We start from the raw sequence: 17,914 nt of genomic DNA, 5'->3' as shown, positions 1-17,914 counted from the left end.
ACAGTCACGTTCCATCACTGCTTGGAAGAACGACCCGAAGAGGAGATAAGCTCCTCCCCTCGTATTCCCGCCTTTTCTCCGCCTGCAAGTCGCGTGACGTCAGACGCACGCTCCTGCCCACTGAACGTCGCGGACGACGCACCGGGCCTGAGTCACCGGGTGACCGAGAAGCGCAGCTGGGAGGAGTAGGCGGAGCTCTCGTGAGCATGAGGTGGAGACGTAAATAATCCCGGGAGGTGAGTGCGTGCCGGCGCCGTTGTCGTCGTTATGGCCGTTACTAAATATGCCGTGTGTTATAGAGTGTAGCTCATTGGGGCGGTTAGAGCGCAGCTTCCCGGCAGTGTGAGGTTGGTGGGGTATATCTCCTAAAAGGCTGCCATTGTGTAACTAGGATATGGGCTAGTAAGTCACATGCTCAAGCAGAGCCAATGATACACGGACTCGCACGTTCTCACAGGAGCGTATGCGGCCGCGTATTACGTGCGGGGGTTTTGCTCACGTAATAAGCGGTTCTGTTCTCGCATTCTCTTTTAATCGTGCCTGTCACGCAGCGTGTATAATGCGCACGCAGAATAGACCGCAGCATGCACTACTATGTTTGTGCTCATACGTGCCAAGAGAGCGTCCGGAGATGGTCTGCGCGCAGCGCATGCGCGTGTCATTGCTGCCTGCTCCTGCGTGGGAGATGGGAGTATTGCATGCACGCTACGATTTTTAAACACTGTCTGCTCTGTTTTAGCCTGGGTTCACACAGGCGGATTAGCCGCAGTTTGCCGTTGCATATCCGCACTGCAGCAAAACGGCTGCGTTTGCAGTGCAATGCAGCACAAATGAGTTTGGGCAAAAAGCTGTTCTCACAGGACGGATTTTTTCCGCACAGCCGCAGTGTGAAAAAATGCAACTGCGGCGCAGTTTTTAAGATGCAGCATGTCCATTCTTCTATCTTTTCCGCAGTGCTTTTTTGTCCATAGACCTCTATGGACGCAGCAAAATACGCGGCAAAAAAGCGCTGCGGAAAAAAAACGCTTGCGGATTTTTCCGCATGCCAAAATTGACCTTTTGAAGCGGTTTTGCCGTAGAGGCAGTTCTTTTGTGGCAAAACCGCGGCAGAACCGCAGCAAATCCACCCTGTGTGAACCCAGCCTTAGGGCGTTTCAGCGAAATGTAATTTTTTTTTTTTTTAACGCACCTCGTCATCCATTTCAACTATCAAGCGCGTTTGAAAATGGCTTTCGAAAACGCTGTAGTCGAGATAGTAAGATTGAAACGTCCAATTTTGGGGCGATTCTTGTTGTTTGCTATGGCAATGAAAGAAAGAACGCATTACACCCATGCAATGCGATTTACATGCAAGTGCAATGTGTTTTTTGTTTTTGTTTTTTTTTGCTTTTTAAGGCCTAATTCCTTTGGGCGGATTTCCGACTCGTATCATGCGGCGGAAATCCGCTGCATTGTCCCGCAGCTATTAGATTCTATTGAACCTAATAGTGCAATGCTCACGGTGCGGAATTCCACCATGGAATTCCGCACCGTAAAAGCACCTGTAATCACCCGCAGCATGTTCTATTTGCCGCGGGTGTACGTGCGGATGGCTTCCATTGCAGTCAATGGAAGCCGTCTGTCACGCTATCTTCTGCTGTAGCACAGCGGAAGATAGCGTGAAAACGTTTCCCTGCCCACCGGAGCATGACATATGACGCGATGTACATGTGACGCTGTGGGCGTGTCGTGCGACGCTGCTGGCGCGTCACATGACACTGCCAGCACGTCATGCGCTGTATTGCACTTACGCGCCGGCAAAGGATGCGGGACGTTTGGCAGTGGATCCGGAGGGGAGTATGGGGTCTCTGGGAGCGCGCCGTGACGGACTCCGCTGCGGAATTCTGCTTGCGGAGCCCGTCACGGCCGTGGGCACTAGGCCTAAAGTGGATTTGTCATCACCATCTGACCCCTAAAACTAACTTCACTGACTGGCAGGCTGGGCAGGAAGGCATGACCACTGGGCCAGATCCCCCCTACATGTTTAGGGCTGCTGGCCCACTCTACGCCTAAAAGTCTATTGGTTCCTGCTATTAAAGGCTCGTTCACATCAGCGTATACGTACATCGCTGCGAGTCTCGCACAGCGCTGTACGTATTACAGGCCATACGCTCTGCTGGCAGAGATCATGTGTGGGTTGTGATAGGCACTGCGTGCCCCCTGGAATCTGATGTCACGTACATACGCTGTGTGTGTGTGTCTTTTTTCCCTTCAAATTCGCTACTTTGCTCAGAGCGGGGATGCGTACGGAAATGCTGCTCATATGGAATGCATGCGTATTGACAGCGTTTCATACGCAGCCCATTGAAGGGTTGTGTATGATACGTGGAGAAATACAGCATGCTGCGATTTATTTCTCCTGCGTATCGATACGCAGCACCCACACGCCGGTGTGCATTGAAGAATGAAAGTCCATTTACTTTCATTACCTCCATTCACTGTGTGTTGCGCACGGGAAATACGCATGTGTAATATGCGGTGACGAAACGCCCGTGTTAACGAGGCCTAATACTGCTACCAACATTCTTACACACACAGGACAAGCCGTGCTGTCTCCCCTCTGATTACAGCATGCTGCGAATTGCCCACCGCGAGCGGAGAATCGCAATGATTCTCCGCTCGTGGATAGGTGTCGGCGCTTTCTATAGCAAAGCTATGGAAACCGTCGGCCGTGGACAGGCACCCTTAGAAATAGTGAAAGATTTGTGAAATTAATTTAAAAAGTGGTGACAGATAACCCAAAAGTACTGAAAGAACATGCTGCGGTTTGGGTTTTTTTGTGCAAAGGAATTGCACACACAAAATACGGGCTTGTGAACAAACCCATTGAAATTAATGGGTTCTATTCACTACGTTTTGATAATGGTCATTTTTTGTTCTCAGTATGATAACCATCATTGTTTGCAAAAGTATATGATTCTTTGAGCAAATGACCAATGTCCCTTTTACACGGATCAACTGTTGGGTGAATGATTGCGCGAAGGCTGTAGTCCACTAAGGTCGTTGGCGCTCGTGCAGAATGTTTACACAGAAAGACTTCACTGTTGGATCGCTGTCCTCTCACACAGCTAGCTGTTCACTCCCTATGGGGGAGCATTTACACGGACCGAGAAGCCAACGATCCAACAATGTTATTTAGGGCTCATTCAGACAAGCGCTGTTTTAGCGCAGTATAAGCGCGTGAAAACATCGCGGCTATACTGCACTAAAGATCACTTGAATGGGTTAATTCCAGCTATTTGAATTAGCCCATTCACACGATCCGTGGTGCGTGTTTTTTCAGCTCCCGTAGGAGTCTATGGAAAGCACGCACCAAAGATAGGTCAGGTCTAGAGATGAGTGAACGTACTCGGATAGGCACTACTCGTCCGAGTAATGTGCCTTATCCGAGTACCGCTGTACTCGTGCTCAAAGATTCGGGACGCGCTGCGGAGCGGGGAGCTGCAGGGGAGAGCGGGGAGGAACGGAGGGGAGATCTTTCTCTCCTTCTCTCCCGGCCGCTCTGCCCCGCTCCCCGCTGCGACTCACCTGTCAGCAGCGGAGCGCCCCGAATCTTTGAGCACGAGTACAGCGGTACTCGGATAAGGCACATTACTCGGACGAGTAGTGCCTATCCGAGTACGTTCGCTCATCTCTAGTCAGGTCCTATCTTTTCTCGCACCACGGACCTTAGATGAGAGGTTACACTTGCATGTCCTATCCTTTGTTAGATGCAAGGATTTGGTGCGTCTAAAATTGATTCATCTGAATGGGTTCTATTGGAAACCTCTGGTTCTTATCGAGGCATGTTCTGTGTGCACCTCTAAGGTCTTAAGCTGACTGAACAGTCAGCCTAACAAACTGTTAAGGCTACAAAATATCTCTCATGTGAAAGAACCCATTGGACGCAGATACCAGCACCCAGCTGGGGCCTGCTATTCTGGGTGTGGGTAGGACGTGAGCGGTCCCAGGCTCTGACTCAGTCCCAGCCTCCACCAAAAAAAAGAAAAAGAAAACATTGGAAAACATACATGTGTGCGTTTTGTAGCCTGTGAAAGAGGCCAAACCACTATGGACAAATACCACATAACATGAGAGCCTTGAGGTGAAATATTTGCTGAGAACAGACAAACAGCACTCCCATGGGTTAATGTAAACATCTATGATTGGTATATGCTAATAGGTTAATATTATATGCTAATAGGTTGATAAGAATACAAGTTACAATTGTTTGGCTGTTATCACTAAACTTGCTATTCTGATTGACTCACTATTGTTTCTCCTCAAAACAATTCATTAATTGCCGAACACTTAACATGGATGGAATCTTCTTCTGAACACAACTGTGTTAAGCGCCATTTACATGCAATGGTATCGCTCAAAATTTGCTCAAACTATGGCTTTTGAGCGATAATCGTTGTGTGTAAATGCTTCCATCTTTCACGCCAAGGACTCACACGAGTGTATTTTGGCTACGTATTATTCATGCGTGTGGGTAAAAAAAAAATGAAGCCTTGTGTCTTTTGGTGCATATTTTGCAAGTAATAGACCCATTATAGTATATGATTGAATAAAATCCATGTGTTATATGCGTATTTGGTGCATTCTGCGTATGACACTGCGCATACCTGCGAATCTCACGCTTACAGACGTGCAGTGTGATTTTGATTTTATATATTTTTTTTAATGAATTCCCTGCTCTGTTTAGAGCAAGGATGCGTATGAAAGCTCTGCCTTTATGGACAGCGTGTCATACGCAGCCCATACAAGTGTATAGGGCTCACACTGCGTAGTACGCAGAGAAATAGAGTATGCTGTGATTTCTTTCTCTTGCGTATCAATACAGTGTCCACACGCAGGTGTGCATGGTACAATGAAACTCCACTGACTCTGCGTATCATGCAGCCGTACAACGCACATGTGATAAACGGTGAAAACACTGTTGTGGACATGAGCCCTAATGTGCATAAAAAGACATACGTAATATGCAGCCAAAATATGCTCGAGTGAGTGAGCCCTATGGACCTTCTTTATCTGTGTTAGGACTCCTGTCCACGGGCGTAGCGATATCCCGCGGGAGCCGTCGCAGGGGAGAGCTGACAGCTCACCGCGGAGAATCGCGGCAAATCACAGCATGCTGCAATTTGAATCCCGCGAGCGGAGAATCGCTATGATTCTCCACTCGTGGACAGCAGGGCTGCACTTTCCATAGCAACGCTATGGAAAGCGTTTACTGCATTACCCGCGGCCGGTTTATCGCCGCCGATAACACAGTGAACAATCGCCTTGGACAGGCAGCCTAAGGCCGCCTGCAGACGGGCGGAAATTCCGCTGCGGGATTTCCCGTGGAATTTCCGCCCTTGGAAGCTGCCATAGGATTGCGTTAGCAAACGCAATCCTAGGCAGACGGCTGCGGTTTGTCCGCACGAAATCTCGCGCAGCAAACAAACCGCAGCATGTTCTATTTCTCTGCAGAAACGCCATTTCCCGGCTGCCGGCTCCCCGGCAAGCCGGCACATCAAACAGCCGGAGCCGCGGGCGCGGGTGAGTACGCGCTGCTCTCTGCAGGCGCTCGGGTCGGGTCCCGCGGCGTAAGTTATCTGCTTACTTTTATGTAATCTTTGTTTTGTATTACTTTGGGTGATAATTTGGGGGCTTTGCAACAAATAACCAGTTTTCCATGATGTTGAGGGACCAATGTATATATTTTTAAGATGTCGTCTTCTTTATTTTTTTTCAATTTTCATATTTTGTAGAGCATTCTCTTACGTTTCTCAGTAGTCCTTGTTTTTTGTTTTTGTTTTTTTTTTTTTTTTTTTTGGAACCATGTATACTGAGTCATACCTGGCCAGCATGTACCATAAGGGCACTGTTGACATTTGCATGAGGGTACAATGAAGATATTTTTATTATGTTTTTGGAGGTAGTCCTGTCATTTATTTTGTAAAACTGCTTTCTTAAGGCCCCCTGTCCACAGCCGAGGCGGAATATCGCTTGCGATATTCTGCCGTGGGGGAGCACTTGCAGGTCTCCGCGATGAGCCTATTTAATAGGCTCACTGCGGAGAATTGCAGCATGATGCGATTTGAATCCCGCGAGCAGAGAATCGCTATGATTCTTCGCTCATGGATGTCGGGCTGCGTTTTCCATACTTCTCCTATGGAAAGCGTGTCATGCAAAGTCCGCGGGTGATTTATCATCGAGGATCTTGCAATGACAACTCGCCCGTGGACAGCCAGTCTAAGCCGGTTTCACACAGCCGCGTTTACTGCTTTTTCAGCTCAGTTTCAGCAGTGCTTGCATGCATTATGCCAGCGTTTTGGCTGTGTTATGAGCACAGCTGAAAACACAACCAAGGATTGTGGGGAAAAAAAACAATACTCAACTGACCCTGCCTGGTCCCTGCCACTGCTCTCCGGAGCTCCCGACACTTGTCAAGCCGACAGAGGATCTTTTGCTAGTAATGGGGATTGAAATCCCCCGCCTCCGGCAAGAGATTGCTCTAATTGGCTGAGCACCGCTGAGTGTCAGCTGGCTCCGCCAATCACAGCCAGCGCTGAGTGCACCAATCACAGCTATGCATCCAGCGCTGGCTGTGATTGCCGGAACCAGCTGACACTCAGTGGCGCTCAGCCAATTAGAGCAATCTCTTGCTGGAGGCGGGGGATTTCAACCCCGTCACTAGGAAAAGCTCCTCTTGTCGGCTGGACAAGTGCTGGGAGCTGTCATTTCAATGAGCGATGCAGGGCTGAAAACGGACAAAGATAGAACATGCATCGCTGTCAAAGCGCAGCGTTAAAGACTCTGCATTTTGACGTTTGTGTGAACAGCCCCATTGAAATGAATGGCAACATTGTACAGTGTTTAGCGCAGCGCTAAGCGCTGTACAAAAACGTCTGTGGGAGAGAGGCCTTACGTAACATTAATTTTTTTGTGTTTCTTCTGTGTTTTGAAACAGGGTTTCGTAGTATTGTGTTTTCCCCAGACCCTGGGTCTGTGGGGAAGTGAAGATGACACATAGAACAAGTGAACGAGACTTACAATCCTCTGCAAGAAGAATGGGCACGTCACTCCTTTTTCAGTTGTCTGTACATGAAAGAGAGCTGGACTTGGTATTTCTTGACCACAGCTATGCAAAACCTTGGAGTGCACACCCAGACGCCAGCAATGCTCGTCCCACTCGTACTCTCTTCATCACTCCACGGAGACAACAAGAAAGTGCAGTGTAAGTTTAAAGTTGTTTTGCTAGCTCTGTGACATTTGATTGTTTGTGAAACATACAGCACTATTAACAAGTTTGTTTTCTGGGCAAATCATCATTGTCTAATTGAATATTAAAACTGGTTAAGGGGTCCCAGCACACAGGCGGATTTGATTTGCAGAATCCCCGGATTCTGCAGCAAATACCGCCCAAAGTCTCCTCTGGAGACCCGCTGCTTCCTGCACACGAGTAGAAATTTCCACTCTGGGCAGAAAAGTCACAGCGTGCTCCATTCTGTGCGGATTTCCGCACCGACTGCTTCCATTGAAGTCAATGGAAGCCGTCTGTCCAGCAGCCCTTCGTACCGTGAGCTTTGCAGAAGGGATCCGTGGGATCCGCGTCATCATCTAGCAACGGCGCGGCTTTATCTGTACTGCAATGGACGATGCTCCTGCTGTACAGAAAAAGAAAAATCGGGACAAGTAAGCAGGATCACCAGCTTGGCACAGAGTCGAATCATGCTGTGGGATCTGACCCTGTCATGAGCAGGAGGCCTAAAGATCTCTATACATAATAAAGTGCAAATTAGCCAATTTTCATATATACGCCAGCTACTGTGCTTACACAAATGTCTGTGCGGCTCAGAAGCTGTGAGGCTTGCTAGCAGAGCAAGTTCACCTCTAATTTAGATACAGTATCTACAAGAATTAGTTTGCAGGTGGGCATCTACATTAGTTGAATGTCTGCAATATAAATGTATATACCAGTATTAGTGGATATGACCAAATATTGGATTGACAAGGCAGCTGTTAGGTGGATTCACAACTGGCTGAGTGATTGTACTCAAAGAGTGGTCATAAATGGCTGCACATCCAAGTGGAAGAATGTATCAAGTAGGGTACCACAAGGCTCTGTCCTAGGTGTTCAACATTTTTATAAATGATCTGGAGGAGGGAATTGATGGGAATCTGATCAAATTTGCTGACTACCCAAAGCTAGGAGGGATAGCTAACACTGGGGAAGAAAGAGTATTCAAAAAGATCTAGAAAAGCTTGCACAGTGGGGGCCGACTAACAGAATGGTATTTAACAAGGAAAAATGCAAAGTCCTACATAAGGGCAAGAAAAAAAGAAAAAAGCACATACAGAATGGGAGGAATTGGGCTAAGCAGTAGCACATGTGAAAAAGACTTGGGTATACTAATAGATCATAGACTGAACATGAGTCAACAGTGTGATGCAGCTGCCAAAAAGGCAAACACAATTCTGGGATGTATTAAGAAAAGCATAGAGTCTAGATCACGTGAAATAATTATCCCCCTCTACTCTTCCTTGGTCAGACCTAATCTGGAATACCGTGTCCAGTTCTGAGCACCCAACTTTAAAAAAGACAAACTGGAGCAAGTTCAGAGAAGAGTTAGGCCCCCTGCACATAAGCGGAAATTGTACGGCGGGATTTCCCGCCGAATTTCCGCCCGTGGAAGCTGCCAGAGGATTGCATTAAAAAACATAATCCTAGGCAGACGGCCACAATTTGTCCGCGTGAAATCACACGTGGAAAACAAATCGCGGTATGCTCTATTTCTGTGCGGGTCTCGCAGAGGCCCTCACAGAAATGTCACTCCCGGGCCGCCGGCTCCGCTCTGCGCATGCGACGGCAACCGGTACATTAGAGAGCCGGAGCCGCGGGAGAAGGTGAGACCCGCACTGGTCTCTGCAGGGGTGCAGGTCGGGTCCCGCTGGGAAAATTCTCGCAGTGGGATCCGCCCCGGCTGTCTGCAGTTGGCATTACCAAGATGGTGAACGGTATGCACAACATGTCCTATGAGGAACGGTTAAAGGATCTGAGAATGTTTAACTTGCAAAAAATAAGGCTGTCTACAAATATTTGAAGGGCTGTCACAGTGCAGAGGGATCAGCCCTATTCTCATTTGTACAAGGAAAGACTAGAAGCAATGGGATGAAACTAAAAGGGAGGAGATACAAATTAGATATTAGAAAAAACTTTTTGACAGTGAGGGTGATCAATGAGTGGAACAGGTTACCACGGGAGGGGGTGAGTTCTCCTACAATGGAAGTGTTCAAACACAGGCTGGACAGACAACTGTCTGGGATGATTTAGTGAATCCTGCACTAAGCAGGGGGTTGGACCCGATGACCCTGGAGGTCCCTTCCAACTCTACCATTCTATGATATTAGTTACTGCGCCTTGCATCATGATGTAGTAGTGCTCAAATCCTCTGTTTTCTTTGGTGGTGTTATATTCATATGTCATTTGTTTTCTACATACTCAGCTTATGTCAGGAAAGAATATAATGAGCCCAACTATCTGTGCTTTCCAGCGTTCCCTGTATGCACACTTATACACACATAGCAGTCCATCACCACTAACTGGACCATTACGCACAGAAAAAGCAGAGATTAAAATTGGCAAAATACAAATTATACAGAATATTTTACCACAAATTTATATATCAATCTGTTGAGCTGTTCCTTCTCTATAACATGCTGCTCCTTAAGCTGACAGGCTCTCTTTAATGTGTTCATACACATTTACAGCCGGTACAAAAACCACATTTTGAAGTGCGTTGTGATAATGTTGAGTTCATTTCCAGTGAAGCAGATGTCCCAATTGACGTTGAGACCACCTCTCCTACACCTATGCCATTATATGACAACCAAAAGGCAAGAAGTGTTATGAATGAATGTGAACGTCATGTGATTTTTGTACGTACGGACACTGAAGCTCCACCGCCCCCCGATGACTGGGAAGATCACGTCAACCGGTGAGTTTTTCTTATTATATTTTTACTAAGTATATTTAATATTAGAGATGAGCGAACACGTTCGGCTCCGCCCCTTTTTCGCCCGAACACCGAACTTTGCGAACACTTCAGTGTTCGGGCGAAAAAGTTCGGGGGCCGCCGTGGCAGCGCGGGGGGGTGCGGCGGGGAGTGGGGGGGAGAGGGAGAGAGAGAGGGCTCCCCCCTGTTCCCCGCTACTGCCGCCCGCGCCGCCGCGCATCTCCCCGCCCCCCGGCGGCACCCGGACACTTACGCGCGAACACTGCAGTGTTCGGCAAAGCCGGTGTCCGGGTGCGGATGTGTCCGTAACGGACACGTTCGCTCATCCCTATTTAATATGTCTAACCATATACTTAATTAAATCTAGTGCTCACAATTCTGCAGGTTCAACTACTCTACTTAGCTTCATATGTCATGCAGCTTTATCAAAAATAATCCCATATATAGCAGATGCACAATTAAAGCTCCAATTTAAATTAAAAATTCGGATTTATGGGCCATTTACATACAAATGCATAAAAATCTCTCCCTATTTATTTACAGGTTTTTATCGCTGACTTTAAGCTTAAAAACGATCGCTGGTTCACAGACTTGTTGTTCTGTGTAAATGCTCCCCGCTCAGCGCTTCACCTTCTATGTGAAGTGCTGAGCGAGAAGCCCGCGATCCCGCAGTGAAGTCTATCAGTGTAAATGTTCTGCGTGAGTGCTGACAACCTTAGCAGGGACGTCAGCGCTCATATAGCCGTTGACCCTACTGACGGCCTGTGTAAAAGGGCCATTCGGGTGCTCTTTGCAGCAAGAAACCCTTTTGAAAAACGTACTTGTACTGTACATAAAAATCCACATGCGTTTAATTAAAACTATTGATATTGAGTAAAAACGTTAAACGCATGTTCATTTTCAGTAAAAACATGCATTTTTACATGCTTTTTGTGCAAATGTATTTTCATGTAGTTTTTCTTTTCCTCTTTTTATTTTATTTTTTTGTGCCACAAATAGAAGAAGTAACACGTATTTAGCACCCTTATCCTTGCATTTAAATTACATACTGCATAGAAAATCTGTTTGTCATGCATTTCTTCTCATGCTCCCTTCATAGAACTGGCTGGACTACTTCTCAGAATAAACTTTTTAATAAGATTTTGAAAGCTCTACAATCTGATCGACTTGCTCGACTCGCTAATGATGGTGTAAGTATAATTTTGCAATCTTTAAAACATCATCAGATAATACATTGTAACCTGCGTCGTTTTAAAAGACTAGAATAATTTGTATATCTTATCACTTTCCAGGCAGTCAATGAACCAGTACTGAGAAGGATTGCAGTGGATAAGTGTGCTCGTCGTGTGCGACAATCTTTGGCCTCAGTAGGTTGGGATACCAAGTTGGTTCAGTGGCTACATATTACCCTTGTGGAAACACTCAGCTTGCCTTTGCTTGCTGCTTATCTGGATGCATTGCAGACACTGAAAGGAAAGGTAAGGGGTTTGTTTGCTGTGTAGAGTTATATATAAGTAAATCATTTCTGTCATATTTTCAAATTTAGTGGGACGTTGGCAAGATATAAGGCTGGGTTCACATGGGGCAGATTTGCCGCGGAAATTCTGTTCGGAATTTCGCCGCGGCAAATCTGCTTGCGGCCGCTAATCCCAGGATTGGCCAGCCATGTTGACGAGATTTCTCAGAAATCTTGTCCACATGGGACAGCAAAGCCAGCGCTGCGGTGTGCATTCGCCGACCGCAGCATGTTCATTTTTTTCTTCTTCCGCTGAGGCCGCGCTCTCCTCTATGGAAGCGCTGGCCGCAGTGGAAGAGCGAGCGGCCAGGCCGCTTCAAAACCCGCGGCTAAGTGCCACGAGTTTTGAAGCAGCACTTCTCCCGGCGAAAATCTCGTGGTTTTTCGCTGCGGCCAAACCGTGAGATTTCCGCCGGGAATCCAGCATGTGAGAACCCAGCCTAATGGTAGTGTAAAATGTATGTATAGCTTGTATGATATGGTTTGTTTATATATCCCTTGTATTCTCTGCAGATTCCTGCTCTTATTGACCGCATGCTCCTGGCCTCCACAGTCAGGGCAGGAGGTGCTAGTGCTGAAGCATTATCTTTGCTGTTGAAGAGACCATGGGACCCAGCAGTTGGAGTGTTGTCTCATAACAAACCTGTAAGTTAAATTGCTGTGTAAGGCTCCTCTCATACAGGCATTTTTACAGCGTTTTAGCGTTTCTCCTAAATTAGTGGGCATTTGAAACGCCTGCTAAAAACACTGTACTAGGCCTCCATTGATTTCAATGAGGCTTCTCAGACAAGTGTTTGAACGTGGGGTTGCTAACGCCATGCTTTTCAAATACTATCTGCTCTATTTTAATGCGTTTCTGCGGGGAGTTCTTCTTAACACACCTCATCACCCATTGAAATGCTGGGGTGCATTAAACGCTGTTGAACACGTATGGAAGCGCTGTAAAAAACTCCATGTTTAAACTAATGCCTATGTGAGAGCAGCCAAAGTGCTTCTTTGCTACTGTTAGGTCTTAAACATTTATGGTGTATTCCTCTACTTTCTACATAGAGCAAGCTTCCAGGATCCCCTCTTATCCTTATTGCTCCATCGGGACCCACAAATTCTATATTCCCCACCTCCCGTCGACACAGATTCTGGCAATCCCAGCTCTCTTGCTTGGCCAAGGTTGGTTTATATCATATTTTAGTTTAGAGGACATTGTCTTGTTTAGGGTATTTATCTGTAATTTTCTCTACTGGTATATTAAAATCCTTTTGCAGTGTTCCTCAGTTACATAAATAAGAAAATGGGATATTTGTGTCATTGTGCAACACAGCACAACTCTTTTCTGTCTATGATGTTGTGTTCCTCAATGCCACCATTGAGAAAGCAGCAATGTGGCTCTGGCATTAATCAGAAAATGGGTAGAATAATGTTGTAAATGTGTTGCATAAAGAGGAGCCTGTCAGCAGTTTTACAGATGCAAAGCTCCTGACAACATTGTGTAGGGGCAGGGGAACAGAGCTAGATCATACTGTTGTGCTGCTTGTTAGAAGCAGTATTACTGATAAAATGCACTTAAGCCACCATAAGTGCTTATTACACAGGGTTTCCCTCTGAATTGGTCTTCTAGTTGGATGCTTTTTTTTTTTTTTTTTAATGGGATTCTTAAGTTGTATCAACACCATGTGACAACAAATAATAGTAATTACATGTGTTTTCTTTCTGTACTATTTAGGTCATTCCTGTTGGCTCCCAACTGCTCAATAGTGGTACTGGGCTAACCTCTTTACAGTGCTTGGAAAACATGATTTCTGGATTACGGGGAAAAGTTATTGAGGTATTTAATATCTTATAACAAATGAGTAACAAGGCCCTTGTTCATCAAATGATTTAAATAAAGCATGCCTGAGTTTTCAGAATAAGTTGCTGTATGTGTGTACCTGACGTATAATACTATTTTTGGCCATGATGGGACTTGTATCCTGTATTTATCACTAGTTTCCCTTTTATGGGCTGTGTATCTGGTTTTCATTTCTCTCAGTACTGGTGGGAGGAGACGAGCTATTATGCTCTGTTCCATATACTGTGCACAGAGCACTGCAGGTTTTGCCTGTAACACACACAGACGAAACTACATCATGTAGAACATTATACAATAGTACTGAGCAGTATAGATGTGAATAAATAGGAGTAAATCACTCACCATTAACTCTTGCAGCACTGTGTCTCTGCTTCACTCCTTTCATCCTCCCCTCAGCTTTTACAGAATTCAATGAGCGAGGTAAATCATCTCCCCCTCCTAGATTTCCTGTTCTCAGTCCTGCAAATTCAAGTAACAGAGATAACCTTACTTGACAACAAACAGTGGCCAGCATGTTAGGAGGAAGGGAGATCCTTAGACAGCACTTAAAGGGTTTTTCAGCATAAAACGTTATTTTAGTTAAAGTAAATTCCACTTTTGGAAATTCCAGTAAATTCCACAATAGTTATCAGCCTAGTTACCATATAAGCACAAGTTGTTTGAAAAGTTAGTGACCACTTACATTCTTTTTTTTCTTCTTTTTTTTTTATTGCTTTTCTTGAGACTTGAACTAATTTGGTCTGTAAAATATCTATCTGGTCCATGGATTCAATTGTGGGAAGCAGGTGACCAAACAAAGAATTTATTATGTAGATCTGCACTTACTGCTTTTTTTCTGATACATTGTGATGCTTAGGTATTGGGCAACACTATTCACGAGGGTTGAGAAGTCAAGGGACCAATAAATGTCAGCTTTTGTTTCTAATAACGTGAGAGAACAGCTAATTTTGTGTCCCTCACAATGTAATATTATTTTTTTTTTACAGCTACAGCAGCAGTTGCATATTTATTACTTTTCTGTTTTGCATACAGGTTCACAATCATTTTCCTCATAAGCCTGTCATTTTGATTGGGTGGAATACTGGAGCGTTAGTTGCCTGTCATGTGAGTAGTGAATCATGGATTCTTTATGCATTTAAAGGCTATGGACACCTTTTATATTGAAACTTCCTAGATGCAAAATTAAGCAAATTTCTAAATCCATTAAAAAAATGTCTTACCCTTTTACTGTTGTGTCTGTAACTAAAGTACATAGCTGGCTGTCATGCTGCATCTGACATGAATACAAAGCATACTGCTTATGGCTAGGTTGGCGCTCTCTGCTCCCTTCCTTTCTTATCTCTATGTCACAGAGGTTTCAAGGCCCTTTTACACTACAATTATTGGGCAGATAATCGATAGTATAAATGCTTGCAGCGACCGAATAATCTGTTAGATTATCGTTTCATGCCGATGTAAAAATCATCGTTCCTCTGCTGCAAATCCTTTGGTATGAGCAGGCATTTTAAAGATTAGCTGAATAGAAGGCATTGGCTGAATGGTTGAGGTGTGTTTATTATCCAGTGAACTACCCAATTATTGTTCAATGTAAATGTATGTCAAGCGAATGATGTACAATCGCCAGTTCTCCGCTCGTTGCATACTCTTCCAATTTATCTTGCAATGTAAAAACGCTTTTATACAGCAGTCCAGTGTGTGCAGAGGGAGAAAAACATTCAGATCTCCAGGGAAATCAGATCACGCAGCCTATACTGTGTCACAGTGTAGATAGGGAGAAATCTGCAAAGGAAGGGGATGAATCAGACAGGCTGTTTAAAGAGAAGAGAGAACCTACTGCAGACTGGTGGCAGGATTACACACTCCATAGCATAGGTGTCTTGTCAGCACAAATGAAGCTGTGCTATTAAATGAAAGCTAGCTTCCTCGGCAGACAGACCTCACATTCAGCATGTATTACTGGGAGGGACAAACACAGTTTAAAAGAAAAAGCAAAAATCATCCTTTGCTTGTCAAATGTGTCCCTTGCCTTTTATGCAGTTTAGTTAGCATCCATTTATAAATTGCTATTCTATTGATAATTGCAATTTTATAATACTTCATATGCATCGCTTGTCCCTATGTCTGAAACTGTCTTTCTGTAGAAAGATTGTAATCACAGATATTCATCATTCTTCTTTGTTCAGGTTTCTCTCATGGAATATGTAACAGCCGTAGTATGTTTGGGATTCCCTCTGCTCACAATTGATGGACCCAGAGGTGTAAGTATTGCTGATAGTCATACTGTGTAACAAAAATTACTCCATGACTGATTTAATGTTCAGTGTAATATACTTGGGCAGTGGAAAAACACTGGAACCACCACCAATCTCGAAAATGGGGATTCCATCCAGGCTACTACTATAATGGCAGGGAGTGGTAAAGTCTTCAATTCAAGTCATTTAACTCTCCATGGTTATTACTTGCATGTAGAAAAAACTACCAGGGAGGGGCCTCACTCTGTCACCCATTGAAACGCTGCTTTGTGATCACTGGGTGCAAATGGGTTGCTGTGGCACCCTGAGGCTTGAAAATGGCCTTCGGATCTGCCATCTATGGTGGCCTTTGAACCCCAGCCAGAGGCAGGGTCTCATAGGCCAATGTAATACACTGAAATATTGCAGTGTATAATAGGAACGATCATTGTTAATGAAATTCAAGTCCCCTTTTGCAACAAAAATGTTCTAAAAATTGTAGTAACAAAATTTTTTAAAGTCAAGACTAGAGATGAGCGAACTTAGTCGTTTAGAGCGTTTTTGCAGTCGAGTACCGCATTTTCCGAGTAACTGACTACTCGGACGAAAAGATTCGGGGGGCGGCGTGGTGGAGCGGGGGGGTAGCAGTGGGGAACGGGGCTCTCTCTCCCACTCCCCTCTGCAACCCCCGAATCTTTTCGCCTGAGTAGTCAGTTACTCGGAAAATGCGGTGCTCGAGTGCAAAAACGCCCTAAACGAGTAAGTTTGCTCATCTCTAGTCAAGACCTCACCTTTATCTCCTTACTATCACAAATGTGATACTGCCACATTTGTAATGTCCTACGTAAAAAAGTTAGCATATTATTTAACCTACATGTTAAATGCCAAGAGAAAAAAAATATTAAAAAGTGTCCAATTTTTCATATCTCCCCTCAAGATAAAACTGAATAGAATGCAATTTAAAAAGCCATATGAATCACCAAATGGTACCGTTAAAAAGTGCAGCTTGTCCTGCTTGAAAAACCCAGTCTCGCAGCACCGTCGATGGGGGAAAAAAATGTAAGGAGTCTTTTAAAAAGATTGAAAAAGTAGCAAACCATAAAAAATCTATACATTTGGAATTGACATTATCGTCAATATATTTTTAAAAATTATGAAATACATGCGTATTAAACATGGGTCTTTGTTTTTGTAGGATGTGGATGACCCTCTGCTTGACATGAAGACGCCAGTACTTTTTGTGATTGGTCAGAACTCTCTTCAGTGTCACCCAGAAGCAATGGAGGACTTTCGAGAGAAACTCAGAGCTGATAACAGTTTGGTTATTGTTGGAGGGGCCGATGATAATCTTCGGTGAGATTTAGTAGACTATAAAGGAAATAAGGCTGCAAAGCAATCAAAAGTATGATAGTAGAACGTGGCACATTGAGCAGCACACTAGGATCATTTACAACAACTGTATGACTATATGACATTTCTTGCTGAATTTTGCTTTGGAGACTACAGAGTGGAGTATGTGTATCAAATGAGGCAGTAATTTCAATAAAAAGTATCAGTGTGCCACTACATGAATTTCAAAAGATAGCAATTATGTTTTGCTCTGAATTTCTCTGTTCACACTGTTATCACTCATTTTCACAGAATCCATGTTGGATCTGTGATGACTTATTTAAAATATATTTTGTTTAAGTATGCCAACTCATCCAACAGACTTCATAGGGGTGTGCTGGGTTTCCATTTTATTTTAACATAATGTTAAAGGGGTTGTCCCGCGAAAGCAAGTGGGGTTCAGCACTTCTGTATGGCCATATTAATGCACTTTGTAATGTACATCGTGCATTAATTATGAGCCATACAGAAGTTATTCACTTACCTGCTCCGTTGCTAGCGTCCTCGTCTCCATGGAGCCGTCTAATTTCAGCGTCTAATCGCCTGATTAGACGCGCTTGCGCAGTCCAGTCTTCTCCCTTCTGAATGGGGCCGCTCGTGCCGGAGAGCTGCTCCTCGTAGCTCCGCCCCGTCACGTGTGCCGATTCCAGCCAATCAGGAAGCTGGAATCGGCAATGGAACGCACAGAGCCCACGGTGCACCATGGGAGAAGACCTGCGGTCCACCGTGGGTGAAGATCCCGGCGGCCATCTTCGCAAGGTAAGTAAGAAGTCACCGGAGCGCGGGGATTCGGGTAAGTACTATCCGTTTTTTTTTTTTAAACCCCTGCATCGGGTTTGTCTCGCGCCGAACGGGGGGGGGCTATTGAAAAAAAAAAAAAAACCCGTTTCGGCGCGGTACAACCCCTTTA

General features: G+C 45.0%; 1 protein-coding gene across 3 annotated transcripts in view; it reads left to right on the top strand.

Annotated features, from left to right (window-relative positions):
* The first annotated feature begins 105 nt into the window (after nucleotides 1-105).
* Nucleotides 106-17,914, top strand: part of KANSL3 (KAT8 regulatory NSL complex subunit 3) — a 44,435-nt gene continuing 26,626 nt past the window's right edge. For all 3 annotated transcript variants that reach the window (XR_010790408.1, XM_066593094.1, XM_066593096.1), the window contains exons 1-11: nucleotides 106-236; nucleotides 6,977-7,243; nucleotides 9,834-10,004; nucleotides 11,122-11,212; nucleotides 11,315-11,500; nucleotides 12,052-12,183; nucleotides 12,589-12,705; nucleotides 13,259-13,360; nucleotides 14,417-14,488; nucleotides 15,568-15,642; nucleotides 16,811-16,968. Coding sequence is in view for 2 of the 3 variants with exons in the window: in XM_066593094.1 (XP_066449191.1) it covers nucleotides 7,029-7,243; nucleotides 9,834-10,004; nucleotides 11,122-11,212; nucleotides 11,315-11,500; nucleotides 12,052-12,183; nucleotides 12,589-12,705; nucleotides 13,259-13,360; nucleotides 14,417-14,488; nucleotides 15,568-15,642; nucleotides 16,811-16,968 (1,319 nt within the window). In the remaining variant the exon portion in view is untranslated. The remainder of the gene's footprint in view (nucleotides 237-6,976; nucleotides 7,244-9,833; nucleotides 10,005-11,121; nucleotides 11,213-11,314; nucleotides 11,501-12,051; nucleotides 12,184-12,588; nucleotides 12,706-13,258; nucleotides 13,361-14,416; nucleotides 14,489-15,567; nucleotides 15,643-16,810; nucleotides 16,969-17,914) is intronic.

The sequence above is a fragment of the Eleutherodactylus coqui genome, chromosome 2, assembly GCF_035609145.1.
Source record: "Eleutherodactylus coqui strain aEleCoq1 chromosome 2, aEleCoq1.hap1, whole genome shotgun sequence".
NCBI classification, from domain to species: domain Eukaryota; kingdom Metazoa; phylum Chordata; class Amphibia; order Anura; family Eleutherodactylidae; genus Eleutherodactylus; species Eleutherodactylus coqui.
This window is presented reverse-complemented; position numbering and strand designations above follow the sequence as displayed.